This window comes from Equus przewalskii, chromosome 5, assembly GCF_037783145.1.
Source record: "Equus przewalskii isolate Varuska chromosome 5, EquPr2, whole genome shotgun sequence".
NCBI classification, from domain to species: Eukaryota; Metazoa; Chordata; class Mammalia; order Perissodactyla; family Equidae; genus Equus; species Equus przewalskii.
The window spans coordinates 68,766,091-68,784,905 of record NC_091835.1 but is presented as its reverse complement, the minus strand read 5'-3'; the positions used below and the strand labels follow the sequence as shown (position 1 = coordinate 68,784,905).

Below are 18,815 nucleotides of genomic sequence, written 5' to 3'. Positions count from 1 at the left end.
CAAAAAGAAACCCCATACGTGTGCGGTCACTCCCAAGTCCCCACTTTCTGTCTTGATGGATTTGTCGATTCTGGACATTTCATATAAATGAAATCATATACTATATGGTCTACTTAATCTTTACGTCTTATGATGTAATGATTTTTTAAAGAAATAGAATAGTGGATAAGAAAAGGAGGGAGAAATGACAGGAAGATGATGTCATGCTCACTAAGCACAAAGATTTGGTATTCTCAATAGAATGGAGGATCATTCCATTTTATACTTTCCTGGGTTTAACTGGCAGGTTGACACTACAGAACTGCTTTGAATTGAATTTACAATTGAATTGAAGTTACATCTTAAAAGCCATTTATTTGTATGTACACATGCATATGTACACATACATATATATGTATCTTTCAAACATTTGTTCATTCTAAGATTTCAAATCACACATTAATCTCTTGATGTCCTATTTTTTAACAAAGTTGGAAGAATAGTAATGAATTTTATTTGTTCCCAGGCATACTGGGACTGGTGCCTAATAGAAGTCATAATGTGTATTCCAGGAGTTGATCCTGCTTTCCCCCACATTATTAAGTGTGCATTCTCTGGTTATTGGCGGCCTACGTCTCTGGGCAATGAATAATTTCATCTTGATTTTTAAAATTTTTTTCTTTCTTTTTTTTTTTTTTTTGTGAGGAAGATTGGGTCTGAGCTAACATCTATGCCAATCTTCCTCTACTTTATGTGGGATGCCTCTACAGCGAGGCTTGATAAGTGGTGATAGGTCCATGCCTGGGATTCGAACCTGCGAACTCCAGGCTGCTGAAGCAGAGTGCTCAAACGTAACCACTGCACCACTGGGCCAGCTCCTCATCTTGTTTTTTCACTATACTTTTAAGAAGAGATGATGTGTATAAATCAATAGCGAAGTGCACAAGCTCATTATTTACTGTGATTGTGAAAAATGAGCAAATTTAGGCTTTTCTTAGAAGGCAGATTAGAAGATACAGCAAATAGGTAATCTGTGGAGCTTAATTCTTTCTTGTTACAGGATTTTGCTGCTTCTCGGTGCCCTCTTGCTGTAACCATTCTGACCAGGTGACTCTCCTAAGTGGAAAAACCTGTTCAGTGACCCTTTTTTTAAACTCCTAATGGAGTTTCTGCATTGCAGTTCTGCTCTGTAAATTTTCAGAGTTGAAAAGTCTTTAGGAATTCTTGTAAAAAGTACGTTTTTATCTCATCCCAAAAGAATTTCTCAGGCCCCTTACAAGAGAGTGGTTGTAATAAGGCACACACTTTCTGGCAGTGATTCTAGAGGCTGGGCTTTGAGTTGGGGTCAGAAATGAGTTGTTGGGCTGTACTGTTGTCTTCTGCAGTGCTGGCTGCCAGCTCCTCCTCATAGACGCACCTCTGGAGCTGTGTGCCTTAATCTGGAACTCCACACCTGAATAATAAATCTGTCACACTCATACTCTCTTCGTTGGCCCTGTGGCCGTAAATTACTAGTTTCCACCCCATGCCTAAAGAATCACAGAGAACAGAAAGGCATTAGTTTACTAGCAGACTAAAGGTAGGAAATGGCCATATTCATCTACCTCTGTATTGACTTTGGATCTAGTAGATAAAGTTAATTTTAACATTTGACCCCAAGTGTTCTTTGCAAGGAAAAAATGTGATTATGCTTCCTCCTTATGACAGTATTAATGCCTGCTTTTTTGTGTTGAGGCTCTGTTATGAGAAGTAGAATAGGTATGTTTTTAGTGCAATGTATGAATTTTATGCGAAAACCATGTTTTTGAATGTCTCACCAAAAATAGTTGTTTTATGATATCATTAAATATAATTTCAGTTTTTATATGTATACATCATCCCTGTCTCTCTTTCCAGGCCGGGCATTTATATATATGGTCAGTATATTTTCTTAATTATTGGCACTTGGCATCTCCTTTCCCCTGCTCCAGAATGGTCTTTTCTGATAAAACTCACAAGCTTTGCATTCCCACAAGCTCTGCTGCTAGAAGAGTGAATCACAAGAACATTGTATGCTGGGGGTTGTTGCTGTGTGTGTCTGTGTTGATATGTCTGTATTCTAATGAGCATCCAGTTTTAGACTAGTGTACAATTATTTAACTCAGAGGTATGTGTCCACAAAGCTGCTTTTGTCATTTCACTAGTTAATGGGTTTTGCTTGTAAGAATTAGGGGGTTGATTTGACCTGAGGCCTCTTAAAAGAATTTTCTTTTTTAACATACCAAGTTTATTTAATAGATGTGCTATGAAGAGAATAGAAGAGTGATTTTTTTTTTAATTCACAGACTATTTTTATTTTGTAGAATGAGTTGAGAGCCAATGGTGGTGAAATCAAAACTCATAAATTGGAGCAAAAGGAGAATGTGCCCCCAGGTCCTGAGGTCTGCATCTCCCATCAGGATGGAGAAAAGGTGGGTTGAAAAATCTGCTGTCCAGTTGCCAAGGAAGCATGTGTTCTAAATTAGATGCTTAAAATTAGAAACAACTCTAACTCTAGGCTGTAGAGTGTCTGGGAATTTGCTAACAGTTGCCAGGACAGATTGTCATTTTGCAGGTCACATAATTTCGGTTGGGGAGCTTTGCAGCTTACAACTGACCAAATCATGAACCTTCACTGGAAAATTCCTTTGCTCAGCGTATGCTCAGAGGGCATAGAGCTAAAGTGATTTTTAAAAATCTGTTTTAATTAAACCTGTTATCTTCAAAGTATTTGTATATTCTTCATTTAACACATTTTATGCAAGAAAATTTCATTCTTTCACTCAAAAGTATTTTGAAAGCTAAGCACTATGCTAAGCACAGGAAATGCTAAACTTAAAAACGAAATACAAACAAACCATTCCATGTGGTCTTTGTCTGCAAGGGAGCTAACAGTGGAGGGAGAGGAGGAATAGGTCTGCTATCATGAAACAGTATGACAAGTGCTGTGAGAGGGCTGTGCAGGGCTCTGGAAGCTCAGACTAAGCACACTTAACCTGACTTCCTCAAGAAGGTGATGTCTGAGCCAAGTCTTGAAGAATGTGTGGAAATAGGCCAAGTGAATAAGGGGAAGATTGAATAAAGAAAAAGAAGGGCATTTCAGGCAGACACAACAGAGATTTAGAAATCAGAGCTCCAAACCAGGATGGCTTGGGTGGAGCATGAGGTACATATAGGCAATAGTGAGAGACAGGTGGAGGGAGAGGGCTAGGGTGGGTCTGAAAAGCTTTGTATGCCACCCTTAAGAGATTGGATGTAGTACTGAAAAGGTGGAAGGCCACGGGAAGATTTTAAGCAAGTCAAATTTGTGTTTTATGTGCTTATCATTAGATGAATGGCTTGGTTGAAGTAAGTAACAATATTTATGTCAGGTGAATTCATCATTTCTCTGCCAATCCATTACCCGATCTCTTTGGTCTTTCCATCAATATGATAATCAAATAGGTTAGATAAGGAGAAAGAGCTTTCAAATCTATTACAGTGATTAATCTTAGGAGAAAAACCATTGTTTCTGTTCCACATATTGACACCCTTGAGGCCATTCTTCCAAAGGTGAGAAGATAATCAAAGTGGGTTAAGGGGCCGGCCCGTGGCCGAGTGGTTAAGTTTGAGCACTCTGCTTCGGAGGCCCAGGGTTTCGCCAGTTTGAATCCTGGGCGCAGACATGGCACCACTCATCAGGCCATGCTGAGGCGGCATCCCACATGTCACAACCAGAAGGACCCACAACTAAAAATACACAACTATGTACCGGGGGCCTTTGGAAGAAAAAGGAAAAATATAATCTTTTTTTAAAAAAATAGAGTGGGTTAAGAGCAATAGTTCTCAAACTTATTTGATTATAACAGACTTTTAAAAGTATGGTGTATTGACAGAACACCAATAGGAATTCTTGAGATACACTTAGACCAAATTAGGCACCCAGAAAAATGGTCTCAGATTAATGGCTATAAAATTTGGATTTTAGAATAGAACAGGAAAAAATTAGAAAAATTAAATCACTTTGTTTTACAAAAACATATCACAAATGTATGTTGAAATAATAAGACAAAATTCTTGGCAGTAATGTGTTTCATAATCTTAAAATCATCAAATATATTATATACATCCTTGCAACAGTGGGTTCAGGCATTAGTCCCATGGGTCACATCTCAGATATCAAGTGAGTTCTCTCGATAGACTACCTGGTTTTCCCCTTTTTTTTGAGGAAGATTAGCCCTGAGCTAACTACTGCCAGTCCTCCTCTTTTTGCTGAGGAAGCCTGGCCCAGAGCTAACATCTGTGCCCGTCTTCCTCTACTTTATATGTGGGACATCTACCACAGCATGGCGTGCCAAGCGGTGCCATGTCCGCACCAGGATCCGAACCGGCGAACCCCGGGCCGCTAAGAAGTGGAACATGCGCATTTAACCACCGCGCCACCGGGCTGCCCCCTCCCATTTCTTAAAGAGGGAGATTGTCTTAAGAATAACTGAGTAAATATGTTTGGAATTTTTCTTATATACTGTGAAAAAGAAGAGGGAAACATTCCCAGCATTGAAATCCCCTCATCTACTCTAGGAGCGTAGTTTGAGAAGGGATCATCTGGAAAATAATGCTTGGATTGTCCCTATATCTAATTTCATGTTTCCTTCTTTATTGTCTTCATGCTGATTTGAAACTGGAACTCTGAGCTGAACTGGAGGATCAGAACATTTTAATTATAGCTTAAAAGGGCATCAGTGAAACTGAATCACAAATTGGGGAGTGGGTGGAGAAGAAAGGAGATAAAGATAGTGCATAGTTTTCAAGCACACACTGCAGGTTCATAAACCCTTGGCTGCCTTAAAATTCGGAAAATTTTTCAGAGACACAGCTATCCTTTTGGCTGTTTGCCTGGCTTTTGTTAACCAATACCTAAAAACTATTTGAACTTCAGCTTGTTAGAAAAGGACATTTATGCTAGGGTAAACTTGCCTGAAATAGAATATTTTGTCAAGGTAATGTTCTTCCCTTTCTCCTCTTGTGAATGAATTTGTGCTTTCCTTTAATGAAATGTTTGAGCAAAATGTCACGTGCCGTCTCCTGGCTGTTCCTGCAGTGAAGTCATCTGGTTGGGCATGTCCAATGATGTCATGATTGGCCTTAAGATTACCTTGCAAGTTCAAGGTGACCAAATTTAGGGTGAGAGAAGAACATCCTGGGATGGATGCACCTATGAATTAATTAGCAAGAACTGAAAAGCTTTTTATGGTCATGCACAACTTTCAGAAAATTTATTTCATATCATTAAATGAAAGAATGCCTGAAGGTGATCATTCCAGTAGCTGCGCTGGCACTTAGTAAACACTTAGTAAATGTTGACTGTTATTATACTGGTTCATTTTATACCATGGCAGAATTCCTATAATGAAAAGAGAGGAGTGGAAAAACATGATCATGCTAAAGTTCAGGTGCTGTCAGCCAACAGCTTAATCTCCATTGTAAATTTATTCGGTACCTTAGACATCCTTATATAAACACTCGGCATCACCCATAAAATCCCTGACATCTGAATGATAGACTATTACACGAAGAGTCTATTCCATATTGGGTCATCTATTGACCCTTCATGATTTTAAGTGTGAAGGGGAGGATACTAGGAAGGCCTAGGGGCCAGTAGAAAGGAGAGAAAGAGCTAGTAGAAAGTTCTTTTGTTTAAATTTGATGGCTTCTGGGAAAAAGATACACAGTTGGCCCTCAGTATCTGCAGGTTCTGCATCCAAGGATTCAACCAACCTTGGATTGAAAGGTCTACTATGCGTCTGGACTGACCATGTACAGACATTTTTTTCTTTTCATTATTCTCTACACAATACAGTGTAACAACTATTTACATAGCATTTATATTGTATCAGGTATTAGAAGTAACCTAGAGATGATTTAAAGTAGAGAGGAGGATGTGCGTAGGTTATATGCAAATACTACATACACCATTTTATATAAGGGACTTGAGCATCTGTGGATTTTGGTATCCGCAGATGGTCCCAGAACCAGTCCCCAGGGATACTGAGGGATGACTGTATGGGGAGGGATGTGTAGGATCCACAATCTTGTTAAACACTGCCATTCTGCAACTGGGATTAAAAAGTGAAACTAACCTTGACAATAATACCAGAGATTGGTTTTAGGTAAATTTGTTTTATAGCTTTCAAAAGGTCTTCTATACTGGCAAACTTGTTTCAGCAGATGTATTTGGTTGGGAAATAGGGAATTAGGAAATTAAAAGAATAAGAATAGTTCCTCTATGTAAAGACTATCTTGCCTTGGAGTGAGTTATGGTTATATGGTGAGAAGCTTTGCTCTCCCTGACAGGTTTTGTTTTACCTTTTTTTTTTTTTTGTGAGTAGGTTATGGTTTGGAACTCCTTTTATAAAGGGAGATGATGCACACTTTTGGCAGTTGAGTGCAGTCTGTTTCTCCCGTTACTCTGTAATTGAGAGGCAAGTTAATATCCTCATAAAAGACATTTTGCTGCCTCTTATTTAAATGCTCAGCTGTTCTGGGCCCTGTTATTTCCCCCAGGCAGCCAGTGACTGACTGGAGTCAGCAGGTTTTTATGACATTAACAGCAGTTTGCTCTTTTATTTTTAATGCGATTCTTAATCCCCTCCTTTTTTGTAGATTTCTGCAACTGAGAATAGCCTGGCAGTCCGTTCCACCCCTGCCGAAGATGACTCCCGTAAGCATTTGTTCTCAGATTTGGAGGGTGAGGTGGTTGTTCCGGTATTTGATTTGGGAGGTGTCCCCCTTGCTGCCAAGTGCTGGGAAAGTAACATGAAATCCAGTAATTTAGCTGATCAGATCTTTCACTTGATGTTAAATACTGATGCTTGAATACCCTTCGCACATTTCATGGCTTAGGGAGAAGTTAAATTCAATTAAATATGATTAACTTGGGGCAAACTGAATACTTTTGATGCTTCTATCATTGAACTTATTCTACCTCTTATACCAAACCTTTTCAGGGTTAAAGCTGTAAGAACTAATTTTGAAGTTTCATTTCGATAGAAGTTTGGCCAGAAAGAATTTTATTCATTTACAAGGAGAAAGAATTGGTATTTGAGTAACCTTTTAAAAATATCTTTTCCCTGCTTTCCTAAATGTGTTCCATAGTCTGCCCTCTAGCCATATTCTAGAGATTTTCTTATTAGTGCTGAATTTGATCACCTTTTCATTCTATTTTGGAGTCATTTTGAACCTCACTTTTCCCAAGGACAAAAACCTTTGGTTTTTTTCTTTACTATGTCCACTGTTGATTCTGATTTTCAGTGTATTGTTTTTTAAACTATATATGGATTTCTAGCTTCTCCCCAGGTTATTAGTTTGCTAGACACCGAAAACTCAGTGTCTGAAGTAGAAGTATGAACGAAACAGGTCTCTAGTCAGCCCTCCCTTAAAATTTCACAGAGAAACTCTTGCTGCTTGAATCCAGGAACATTCCTTTTGCAATCATTTTGCTTGGAATGGAAATTTTTCTGAGTTTTGACTAGGTTGGCAAAACATTTTTTTGAAAAATAGGCCTAATCTTTTAGTCCTTTGTTGACTTAACTCTAGATTTTAAGGAATTCTTTAATGGTTCCTTGGTAGCTGTGTAACTGACTTTTCTGTGCCTTTTCTGAGTTTTCCACATAGTGAATGTATTGGCAGGAAATTAACTTATGCAGGTGACACGTCAATGATTATGAAAAAAACTTCATGGAGCCTTTTTCCATAATCTTCATTCATGGATATCTGCTATATGACTGACCAAAAAGACAATTTCAGATGACACACACACACACACACACAGAGCCACACACACATGAATGCACAAGGTATGAAATTTCTGCCCTCATGTTCCCCTGTTTTCCCAACTTCAATTGAAACACACTAGAAAGAGTTATTGGGAGTGTTAACTACCAAGAAGTCATCAAAGACTATATATAGCCTTAAAAAATGACAAATGCTACAGAGCAGAAATTTCCTTATATAAGCTGGTTTGGATTCCTGCTGTTTGTGGCAAAGGGAGAGAAAGTCTCCCAGCTGAGACCCCAATCTGTGAGAGAACCTAAGAGCATAGCTTTTAGCATTAGAATATTCTTCAACAGAGAAGCAGTGTTTTTGTTGGTGTTGAAAGGACTTGTCATTAGTGGAAGTGACTAAACTTTGTTTTGGAGAGGAACCTTTGCTGAAACTTCCCATGAGATAGTATAAAATGTCTTCCTTTTGTAACTCAAGCAGGTAACTCCCAGGTTAAGAGGGAAGTCCAGCAGCCTGTCCATCCCAAGCCACTAAGTCCAGATGCCAGAGCCTCCAGCCTTTCTGAAAGTCCTCCTCCCAAAGCAGTGAAGGTATGATGGCAATTTCTCTCCGAACCTTTAGACATTGGTTTACTGGTAGAGCTCATTGCACTTTTATCATTATGTTCATTCTAACCTGTTTTTGCTTTCCTGGGGGTGAAAATGCCAAATAAGGGCACAGTTAAGCCAGTCACTTTCCATGAAAATCTTGCTGTTTCTGCTCAGAGAAAACTCATGAAAGTTTTAAGAGAACACAAAGTTAAAATAATTTGCTTTTTTTTTTAAGTCCAAGTTTATAAATCTGTGAATGAGTAAAAGCCCACAAAATGGGAAATATGAGAAATCTGTTTAACTAAAATCAGCCCATTGGACAGGAATGTGCAATGTCAACTTAAAGAAAGTGGCTCGCTGGTCTGAGGAACTTGATCATAACGTGATTGCTGGTTAGCATATTTAAAAAAAACGTGTACATTCCACTGAGGGTTGGCCAGCCCATTTGCTGTAAAAATGGGCATTCAAGTAGCTCTTATTCTAGGGTATGATATGAGATATTAAGGAATGTACAAAATTCTTATACCTTAAAAAATTTTACTAAGCTGCTCAATCGATGGTCTCCTTTTATTCACCAATTTTTAAAAACAGTCTTTTCCCTTTCTATGAGCAAATATATAGTCCCATAAAAATAAACACAAAGCTAAAACAAATTCAACACCTATTTTAGGCTTATTACCTGACTTGTTTTAATTGAATGTTTTGCTAATGCTGTACTAATTTACTCATTTGGATTAATAACCAAACATACCCACATTTCTTTAGTGTCTTTCTCCTCTGGTGCTCTCTTAAATAACCAAGTTTTATTTCAAAAGTTTTAACATTTGAGACAAACTCAATAGGTAGAATGAGTTTTAGGGTTGTATACACTGCCCCAGCCTCATGCACGCATCTGCCATGCTTTATCACTTAACAGTGGGCATGATTGGTCCCTTGGTGAAAGTTCTGGTGCACAAAAAGGATGAAGAAAAGAGGATGTAGGTTAGAGTTTGGAACAAAAGAAGGAAAGGGGAGAAGCCAGGATTTAAGGATGGATTTTTAAAATGGAGAAGTGAAGAAGGTAATCATGAAAATTATAAAGAAAGCAGAGATTTTATGAGGAGAGTAAGATTTATTGAATAGGAACAAAAGGTGAAGAAAGTAGCAAGACAAAGCAAGTAAAGGCAGAAAGAACTGAGTTACTATGATTGAATCTGCGCATGTAGTCAACATGACCCTCTCTTCTGGCCTTCATGGTCTGCTGATGCTGTCATCACACTTTTTCCCCCCAGTATTTGGAATCCAACAAAGTAGCAAATGCCATGGGGTTAATTTCCTCTCCAGCAGCAACCCTGCCCAGATGTAAGTCCTGGGGTTGCGGTTCTGGTTCAAGAACAGCTAGCAAATCTGACTTGGCCATGGATTCTGTGTGACTGAGGGACTAGGGAAATGCTGTGGCTAATCTAAGAACTAAAATCTGTTCTTGAGTATATTTGAATTCTCAGCCCAGTCTTGCTTCCCTCCTTCAACTGCCAGGCTAGACCTCCTGGTGTACTGGGTTGGACCTTCGAGATCCCTCCTGATTCAAACTGCAGGGTCTGAGCTTATGAACAATGTGCGAAGGAATTCACCTCACTTAGGTCTTCGTGGCATACCAGGGAGAGGAGATGGAGATAAAGGTCCCTCTGCACCTGCCCCAGACCCTTGCCTACTTCTTTGTCCATGGTCACTCAGCAGTAGAATGCAGACTTGTTTTCACCGGACATACACCTCAGGTTTTGAACATTGTATAAAAACTGGAGTAAACTGGCCTGGCTCCCTATATTTGCTTATGGTCCAAAGCTCAAATGGTTGTGGTACAAAGCCTGAGATGGGACCCAGTCACATCACACTTTTATTTAAGGGCAGTTTATTTTCTCTTCTTCAAAGTTACCCTTTCCTTTCTGCAGGCAAGTATATAGACACTTAAGTAAGTGTTTATGGGAAGACCTGCTGGCGTAACTGGTCTCGTGGCTATAGATCATGCAACAGAAGTTGTTTCTACATTTTGGGAAATTATATACAGCTAAGAATAGACTTGTTCACTTGGAGTAGATTTTTAGATCCCACACATCCTGGAAAAAACTATTCTGTACTGCCTGTCTGTCTGTTATTGAAAATAGGACATCTAAGGTAAAGCCTCAATTCATTTCAAATTTTAGCTTAATAAAACATAGGAAAACGATACTGGTTTTACAAGTAAGGATTTTGTGTATTTTGAACACTGGCCAGATAGCTGAAATAGAGTTTCACAGAAATCCAGGGGAAGGGTTAAGGCTGCACAGAGCCAGCCCAACTATTTACTGTGTGGTGAAGAATCTCAGTGTAATTACCTAGATATTTTGCACAAATTGGAAGGAGGGCATGAAAGGCGTTTTGTGATGTTCTATCTGAGGAATGGAGGCCTGACATGATGCAGATTTTTTCTTCTGATTGCACTATCTAAAGGCTAGTTAGCTTCACTGCCTGTTGCCAGCTGCTGCCTCCTCCCTTACACACATATATACCCCAACCAGAGCCGTCATTGGACTGAAAAATATATGTAAGACAAGAGGGTGAAAGAATGTAGATGAAGTCATGCAAATTTATTGGAAAAATAACTTTCAATAGATGATCAACAGAAGGCTTATGAGATCCCTCATATGGGAAAGACATGACAGTGTTTATGGACATCAATTATTTATGGGTTACTTCATTCCTGTGTATCCCAAAGATATTATCTACATATTTTAATTTGAAACAAAGTGAAGACTGTAGTTTGTTCAAAGTGCTCTAGTGAGATTATTCTCCTTTGGGTTAGCATCTGCTCTCTTCCCCAAAGAGTTTCCTTTAGTTATGGAAATTTAACATTCCAGGACAATTTAGAAAATGCTCTATTGATTTGTGAGTCGGGAGTTCCAAGTTTTAATTTTAATTCTGTTACCGATTGTGTGAGCTTTGATAAGGCACCTGACATTCTGGTGCTTTAGTTTCTCCATGTGAAAAATGATGAGGGAGGGGAGAGGAAAAAACATCTTACTAACTGAAAAAATATATTGTAAAGATAAAAAATGTTAACATTCTGATATTGGCAGTGTTTTAAACATAGCTGTGCCAAGTCTGAGCATGCCATGAAGGCATGGGCAGGATGTACTCCAGGCCTACCATAATGGTCGAGATTTCTGGGCACTGACGATGCTTCCTGTTGTCTGAATAGACATGGGGGCAATTACAGAAACGTGGCTGAGAGCCCAGGACAAAGGAAATAAAGGGAAGGCACAGCGCAGCCACTTTGACTTGGCATTATACCATGTTGGGATCCTCTTGTCTTTATGAAACTACAAGGGCCCTTGGGCAGCTGCTGCATAAACCTTAAATAATATTGAAAAGGGTTGTAAAAAATGAATAGGAGTAATGGGAATCTGGTAGGTCTCGCTAGTTAGAAGCTTGTGGTTAGTCAGATATGTGAGTTAGCAGTCTATTAATTTGATGTTAGGGAGGAGGAATGACTTTTCACTTGTGTGGGTGAAGACTCCATTCGAGAGAGAGCTGTTGTGGCTCAGATGTGGGAGGTAGTAAGACACTAAAGAATCATTAATGAGACACTCCTTGTGTGGGTGAAGACTCAGAAAAGCTCTTTCTCCTGAGCTGGGATATATTCCAGCCTCAGGCAGATACGAGTGAGGCTGGTTTTACCACAATTAGCAGAGTTACTTGAAAAAGAAAACGTTGGTCTTATTCTTGGATCTGAGGCTATAACTGAGTTTCAGCTTAGGTTCGGTAAAGCGCTCCAGGGCACGCTAAATGCTGTGTATTCATTGAAGGTTCCTGTTTGTCTCTTCCAGCTTCTGCTTCCTGCTCCTGGTACCTAATTTCTGCTCCTGCCTTCCACTTTCCTCCTAATGTGAGCTCAACTTTCAGCTTTCTCTCAGGTTCTCCTTTCTATTCACTGGGCTGCATCCTTCTCCTCCAGTGTGTCCTCTCTGTGTGTTTGTAATGAAGGAGTGCTTCCTAGGGCCTCCATTCCCCTTAGTAGAATAATATCCATTTCCTCTTATACCATGTGAAATTTCTGTCTTCTGCTGTCTTTACTGATCAGAGTGAATACTTATTCTCTGAAGTCAAGTATTAAAAATAGAGAATCCACCCTGCAGCTTGAAAAAAAGATTTTCATTCTGATACATACATTTGTCCTATTACGTTTACATCACGTGAATTGTGATTTGTACAGGCTCTCTCCAATGGCTTCAACTATACTCTTATACCCAAATTTTGTTCTGCTTTTAATGTATGTCCTGCTTACTAGACAAGGACCTAGTCCTTTTAGAGAAAACCTAACTAAAACTATGCAAGGATGTGTCCACTTAGGTCCTATCTTGTTGGAAGTATCCATATAAAAAAAAAAGAATTCTGAGCTCCAAATAATGCCTTAATTACTCCCAACAGCATTCAATACAATAATATTTGATCACATTTAAACGCTTCTCTCATGCTTGGTAAACTAGGTTGTAGCGTGTGGTCTTAGGACTCTACCCCTAGGCGTGGAGGGAAGTGCTTTAACCATTTCCACTCAGTTCCTAAATCCCTGGTTGCTATTTGGGAGTTTACCACTAATTTTATTAAACTCCCTTTCATAGCTCTTTCCCTTTACTTCCATTTTAGGTCCATTTTCTACTCTCAATTCCTGTTCAAATCTACTTGGAAAACCATTCCTATGTTTGCTTCACCTCCTAGTGAATCATGTGGCAAGCGAACCAGCAGTCTGAATTTTTTATGGGTCTATTTTTGTTTTTTTTAATCAAAATTCTATCTTGCCCGTTACCTGGTTTATTTTAGGCTTACCTTAACCGTTCAGGTCCTGGGCCTTGGGACTCATTTGCATTATTTACCACCACACTGGTCTTGGCAGCAAAGGGGCCTCCAAGGTGCCTATGAGAGCTTCCCAGTCACCTTAACCTGAGCTGCTTCTGCATTTTCTGGCTGAGGTGTTTCTGCTGGGGCAAGTCCAGGGATTTTTTACCCCTACCCCTAACCCCACACCTAGTTGCCATGTAACCACTTCTTATCATGTAAAAACTTATAGTTTTGGAATTCTGGCTTCTATCAGTGCTTTCAGCAGAACATAAAATAGCAGTTACTTTATGTTCTTTAGGATTGGGTTGACCTGGTAGAACAGCTGTGCTCACCTCACCCTTATTCTGCACTTTACGTTCATGAATTCCCAGTCTGTTATAACCTCCTACTCCCGATTACATTAGTTTTATTCTCCACTGGTTTTTAAAAAGATTATAGAACCTATAGCTTTATTGTGCTATGCCTTCTTCTGGAGCCCTAATGAAATAGTTTGTATCCCTTTTAAATTATTCCATTTATATGTCAGTTCTGACTTATTTAAAAATATTATGCCTAGATGATTGAACAAGTCAAGATTATAAGCAGAGGAGACTAAAAGATGCTTTATCAAAGTGTCTTTTCCTAATGCTCAAAGCCAATCTGTTCTTATAAAAGTCTGTCCTGCTTTTACTTGGCACTTGAATCAAACAATCAAACTTCTTTCTTCTGTGTGTGATGACATTTTCCCCTAATTTCCTATCTGTGGAAATGTTTTATGTGTACTTTTGTGTGTGTGTTGTGGCTGTCTGAGCCTTTCTCTGCAGTCCAGCCCTAGTTCCACCCATCCTCAGTGGCTGCTACACTTAGGGCAGCCAGACAACTTGGGAAAGGAATTCAGGAGAGCCTCTTGGCTTTAGAATCTTAGCAGGTTTAGTGTTCCTATGAGAATTGACAGACCAGGTAAGGGAGCCCTTAGATAACTAAGTAAATCCCAGGGCCCATCTCAGCAGAGTATTAACTCATCACTGCCTTTCCTAGTTAAAGTTGTCCTTTTCCTTCTCTTAGAAGTTTCAGGCACCTGCAAGAGAGACCTGCGTGGAATGTCAGAAGACAGTCTACCCGATGGAGCGTCTCTTGGCCAACCAGCAGGTGTTTCACATCAGCTGCTTCCGTTGCTCCTATTGCAACAACAAACTTAGGTCAGCCATCTCTCTGTATAGTTGGAGCTCTGGAGGGAGTCTCTGGCTTCCAGAGCACGGGTACTAAAAGCTGTCATGCTAATAGTGTGCTGTTAAAGGCCCTTAAAAAAAGTGAAAAGTACCATTTAGTGACAAGATTTCATATCAAATGGTCATGGTATTTGAAACTTCTTGGTACACTTATATGTTAATTTACATGTTAGGACTGAAGCTTAAACCATATGGGTTGCAGGTAAAACCCCCTGTGACCTAATTTAGTAGAATGTTTTCCCCTGGGATCATAGAATCATAAAGTTATGAAATCTCAAGAAGATACTTGTCTAAACCTTTACTTCAAAACGTCCCGAGCACTGTGTAAATGGCAATAATAGCAATAATAATAGGCTGTGAAGAGCTTGTATTTTTCTCTATGTTGCTTCATTTTATTTCTGAGAAAATAATTATTATATATCATTTCTTCCAAGTAACTCAAAATATGGATATAAATGGCAAATTGGGGGAAATATTCCATATTAACTTATTTGAATCATAGAGTCTTAGAGAAAGAAGTGACCAGGATGTCACTTCCTCCAGCTTTCCTTCCAGAGCAAGCACCCCTTCTAAAATACTCTTGGAAGATGTCCTGGAATCTGTGTGACACTTCTGTAGGGGTTGGTTCCTCACCTCAGCTGGTCCAGTGTTAGATAGCTCTAGCTCAACAATGTTCCCTTCTATTGAGCCAAAATGTGCCTCTGTAACTTCAATTCATTGCTGCTTTTTCTGCCCACTGTATTAATTTTTTTCGCCAAAGCACATTTTTCTAAATTTTTATTTTTCTTCTTTGGAAATGCTGTTGTTTTTATACCCCCTTTAAAATTTGTTACCCTGAGCCAGCCCTGATGGCCTAGTTATTAAAGTTTGGCACTCTCTGCTTCGGCAGCCCAGGTTCGCTTCTCAATCGCAGAACCATACAACCCGTTTGTCAGTTGCCATGGCAATAGACGTTAACTCAGGGTGACTCTTCCCCTGCAAAAAAAGACTTAAAAAAAATTTGTTACCCTGCAAGTAACACCAAATCTCCTAAAGGCTTGTCTAGCGCTGACACTGCGAAGATTTCCTGGCTACTTCTCACTGCTCTCCTATGACCAAAGCTTACTGTTATTCGGTCAGTAGCATCTATTGAGTGCTACCCAATTGCAGAGCATTATACCCATTCCTGTAGAGATGTGCTTTTAAATTATAACATAAATGGGAAACTAGAAGGAAAAGATTCAAAGGAATATCATTACAAATAGTTAGGTTATAAAAACTTAGGAAATATATGAGTGATCAGGGCTAGGTAGGATTCCTTAGGGAAGATTTCCTGGAAGAAGTAATTTTTTTTAACAGTTTTAACAGAGGGGAGTGAAATCATTTGAAAATGGGAGCATGTACCAGGTGGAAGAAGTTCTTGTGAAGGTTCAGGCCTGAGAGTGAGCATGTGATCTATAACAATAATAAAACAAATGTGCTTGGGGCCCACCCCGGGGCCTGCTGGTTAAGTCTGGCACGCTCCACTTTGGTGGCCCAGGTTCAGCTCCCAGGTGTGGACCTACACCACTCGTCAGCAGCCATGCTGTGGCGGTGCCCCACATACAAAATAGAGGAAGACTGGCACAGATGTTAGCTCAGGGTGAATCTTCCTCAGCAAAAAAACCCCCCACAAATGCGCTTAAAAGGAGAATCCTGGGTGACTGATATGCTTTTTAAAGATATTTTTCCACACATCGTCTATAAATACTGGAATTGCCAGTTTTAGCCTGCTGGTGTAAATAAGAGTGCACAGATTTGTTAACTTAATGCTCTTTTTCTTTTAACAACAGTCTAGGAACATACGCATCTTTACATGGGAGAATCTATTGCAAGCCTCACTTCAATCAACTCTTTAAATCGAAAGGCAACTATGATGAAGGTTTTGGGCACAGACCACACAAGGATCTGTGGGCAAGCAAAAATGAAAACGAAGAGACATTGGAGAGACCAGCCCAGATTCCAAATGCAGGGGAGACCCCTCAGAGCCCAGGGGTAGAAGATGCCCCCATTGCTAAGGTGGGTGTGCTGACTGCAAGTATGGAAGCCAAGGCCTCCTCTCAGCCAGAGAAAGAAGACAAGCCAGCTGAAACCAAGAAGTTAAGGATTGCCTGGCCGCCCCCCACTGAACTTGGCAGTTCAGGAAGTGGCCTGGAGGAAGGGATCAAAGTATCCAAGCCCAAATGGCCTCCTGAGGATGAAATCAGCAAGCCTGAAGCTCCTGAGGATGTAGATCTGGATCTGAAGAAGCTAAGACGATCTTCTTCACTGAAGGAAAGAAGCCGCCCATTCACCGTAGCAGCTTCATTTCGAACCGCTTCGGTCAAGAGCCCCAAAACCTTGTCCCCGCCTATCAGAAAAGGCTGGAGCATGTCAGAGCAGAGTGAGGAGTTTGTAGGAGAAATAGCAGCAGAAACGAAACAAGTGGAAAATGCCAGTGCCTCTGAGAAGAATGGGAGTGTGGGAAAAACAACCTGGCAAAAAAAGGAATCTAAAGGAAGGGAGGCGGGGAGGAGAAGTAAGGAAGTTCATGGTTTGGAGCTGGGGAGTGAGAATCTAACAGAACATGGTGCAGACTTAGATGACGATGATAGAAACCTTCTCAAACAGCAGTCTCCACTAGAACCCAAGTCTCCAAATTGGTCCAGATTTGCAGACAGCGCCTCCACGAAAGAGTTCACTACCCAGAATCAGAAATCCCAGGATGCGGGATTCTGGGAGGGAGAAGTAGTCAAAGAGCTGTCTGTGGAGGAACAGATAAAGAGAAATCGGTACTATGATGAGGATGAGGATGAGGAATGACAAATTACAATGGTGCTGGGCCTTAAATTTATGTTAGTGTTAGTGAGCCACTGCCCTTTATCAAAGTGATGCACGTAAACAGATATCTTAGCATGAACTGTAATTTATGTGGAAGTATCTTCGGAAAAGAGTTCTTGCTTCAAAAAAATCCCATACTGCAGCTTAAGTGAATCAGTTCTAAATATGAGAGATAACATTACTTAAATCTTCTATTTTAGCAATGATGATATGCATAAGTGCTTTGAGGTCTTATGGGAGGGAGAGAATATTCCAACTGATGTAGTCCAGATTCCACTGTATTCCCAAAAGGCTGTGTGAAAATAGACAGATGATTAGTAGTACATTGTTACACTGAAAATTCAACTATGGAATTAGGGAACATGCAGAAGGGATTCAGGGGCCTAAACATTATGACTGAATGCACTTTAGTATAAAGGGCACAGTTTATATATTTTTAAATGAATACCAGTTTAATTGTTTAGTATTCATCTGTTGAGATCAAATATTTAGTCGTTTAAAAAAATTTTTTTAGGTTAATTTTCTTACTCTGATATATATGAGGAATTTATTGCTTTGCATCCTGCTCTCTAAATCACATCCTGAACTGGATTATTGGGATAGAACACAACCATCTTTTTGGAGCACCCTGTGGTGCTGGGAGAGATCTACTGTCTCCCAAATAAGCTATGGTATTTGCCAATGAGTTTGACTACACCCCAAGTGATTGCTTTTTTCTCTGGTGGTATCTGTGCTGCTCATAATTTACTGAAAGCTGCAATATTTTTACAAGATCTTTTGTATTGCTGTTTGCCATGTTGCATGTTAGAGCAAAGTGAGGCATTTAAAGGAGGAATAACAGAAACAAACGCCTTAAACCCCTTGAGCTCAGATCCCCAAACCCTATATTCCACTTCTGATGTCCCCTTTCTGGGACACTAGTTTTTTAATACTTCATCAGCTCAGAAATGTATTGATTTTTATGGCAGACAGTTTCCCCGGGGTGCAATTAAACCAATTATAGGCCTTTTGGGGGGTTGGTTTTCTAGTATTAAGGCTTTGGAACATTATAAACTTGAGTACATTTGTTGTACATAATTGATACTTCAAATCATATGTCTGGGAGACAGGTGTTTTAAGCCATAGGCTTTTCTTTGTACTGCATTTTTAGAAATTTAGCTCTAATATTTTTTAGAGATGTAAAATATTCTGCTTTCTTACAGTCTTGCTTAGTCTGAAACATTTTTATTCAATAAAGCTTTTAATTTACATTTGAATGTTTCAATGTTCCTTTTCCATTATTATTTTCCTTTGTTACAGTCTGTCAGACCTACTTTTTGCCTTAGCAGTTTGGGAAAAGACAAATGGGTCTAAAGTGTGTTAAGTGAAGTGCTATAGATACATCTCACCATTAGGTGGTGGTGTTGGGCTGATCTTGGACCTTCATCCTCCTAAAGAAAGACAAATTTTTCTTGAAAATTAAAAGCAGCTTTCTCTTTGGCAAGAGAATTAGCGTGTACATTCAAAACAAGCTGTTTGTTTTACCAATTCAAAATCCAGTGGTGATTTTTTATTGTTAATTGTACTCAAC

At 39.6% G+C, this 18,815-nt stretch overlaps 1 protein-coding gene across 8 annotated transcripts in view; it reads left to right on the top strand.

Moving 5' to 3' along the window:
• LIMA1 (LIM domain and actin binding 1) overlaps positions 1-18,495 on the top strand; it is an 81,254-nt gene extending 62,759 nt beyond the window's left edge. For 4 of the 8 annotated variants that reach the window (XM_008512483.2, XM_070621231.1, XM_070621230.1 and 1 more), the window contains 5 exons: positions 2,322-2,429; positions 6,640-6,697; positions 8,239-8,348; positions 14,244-14,377; positions 16,219-18,495. In XM_008512483.2, coding sequence (XP_008510705.1) covers positions 2,322-2,429; positions 6,640-6,697; positions 8,239-8,348; positions 14,244-14,377; positions 16,219-17,227 — 1,419 coding nt within the window. In that variant the 3' untranslated portion in view covers positions 17,228-18,495. Of the gene's footprint in view, positions 1-1,875; positions 1,896-2,321; positions 2,430-6,639; positions 6,698-8,235; positions 8,349-14,243; positions 14,378-16,218 lie in introns of all 8 variants that reach the window. The other 4 variants (XM_008512473.2, XM_070621229.1, XM_070621232.1 and 1 more) reach the window with 2 other exon arrangements.
• The last annotated feature ends 320 nt before the right edge of the window (positions 18,496-18,815 follow it).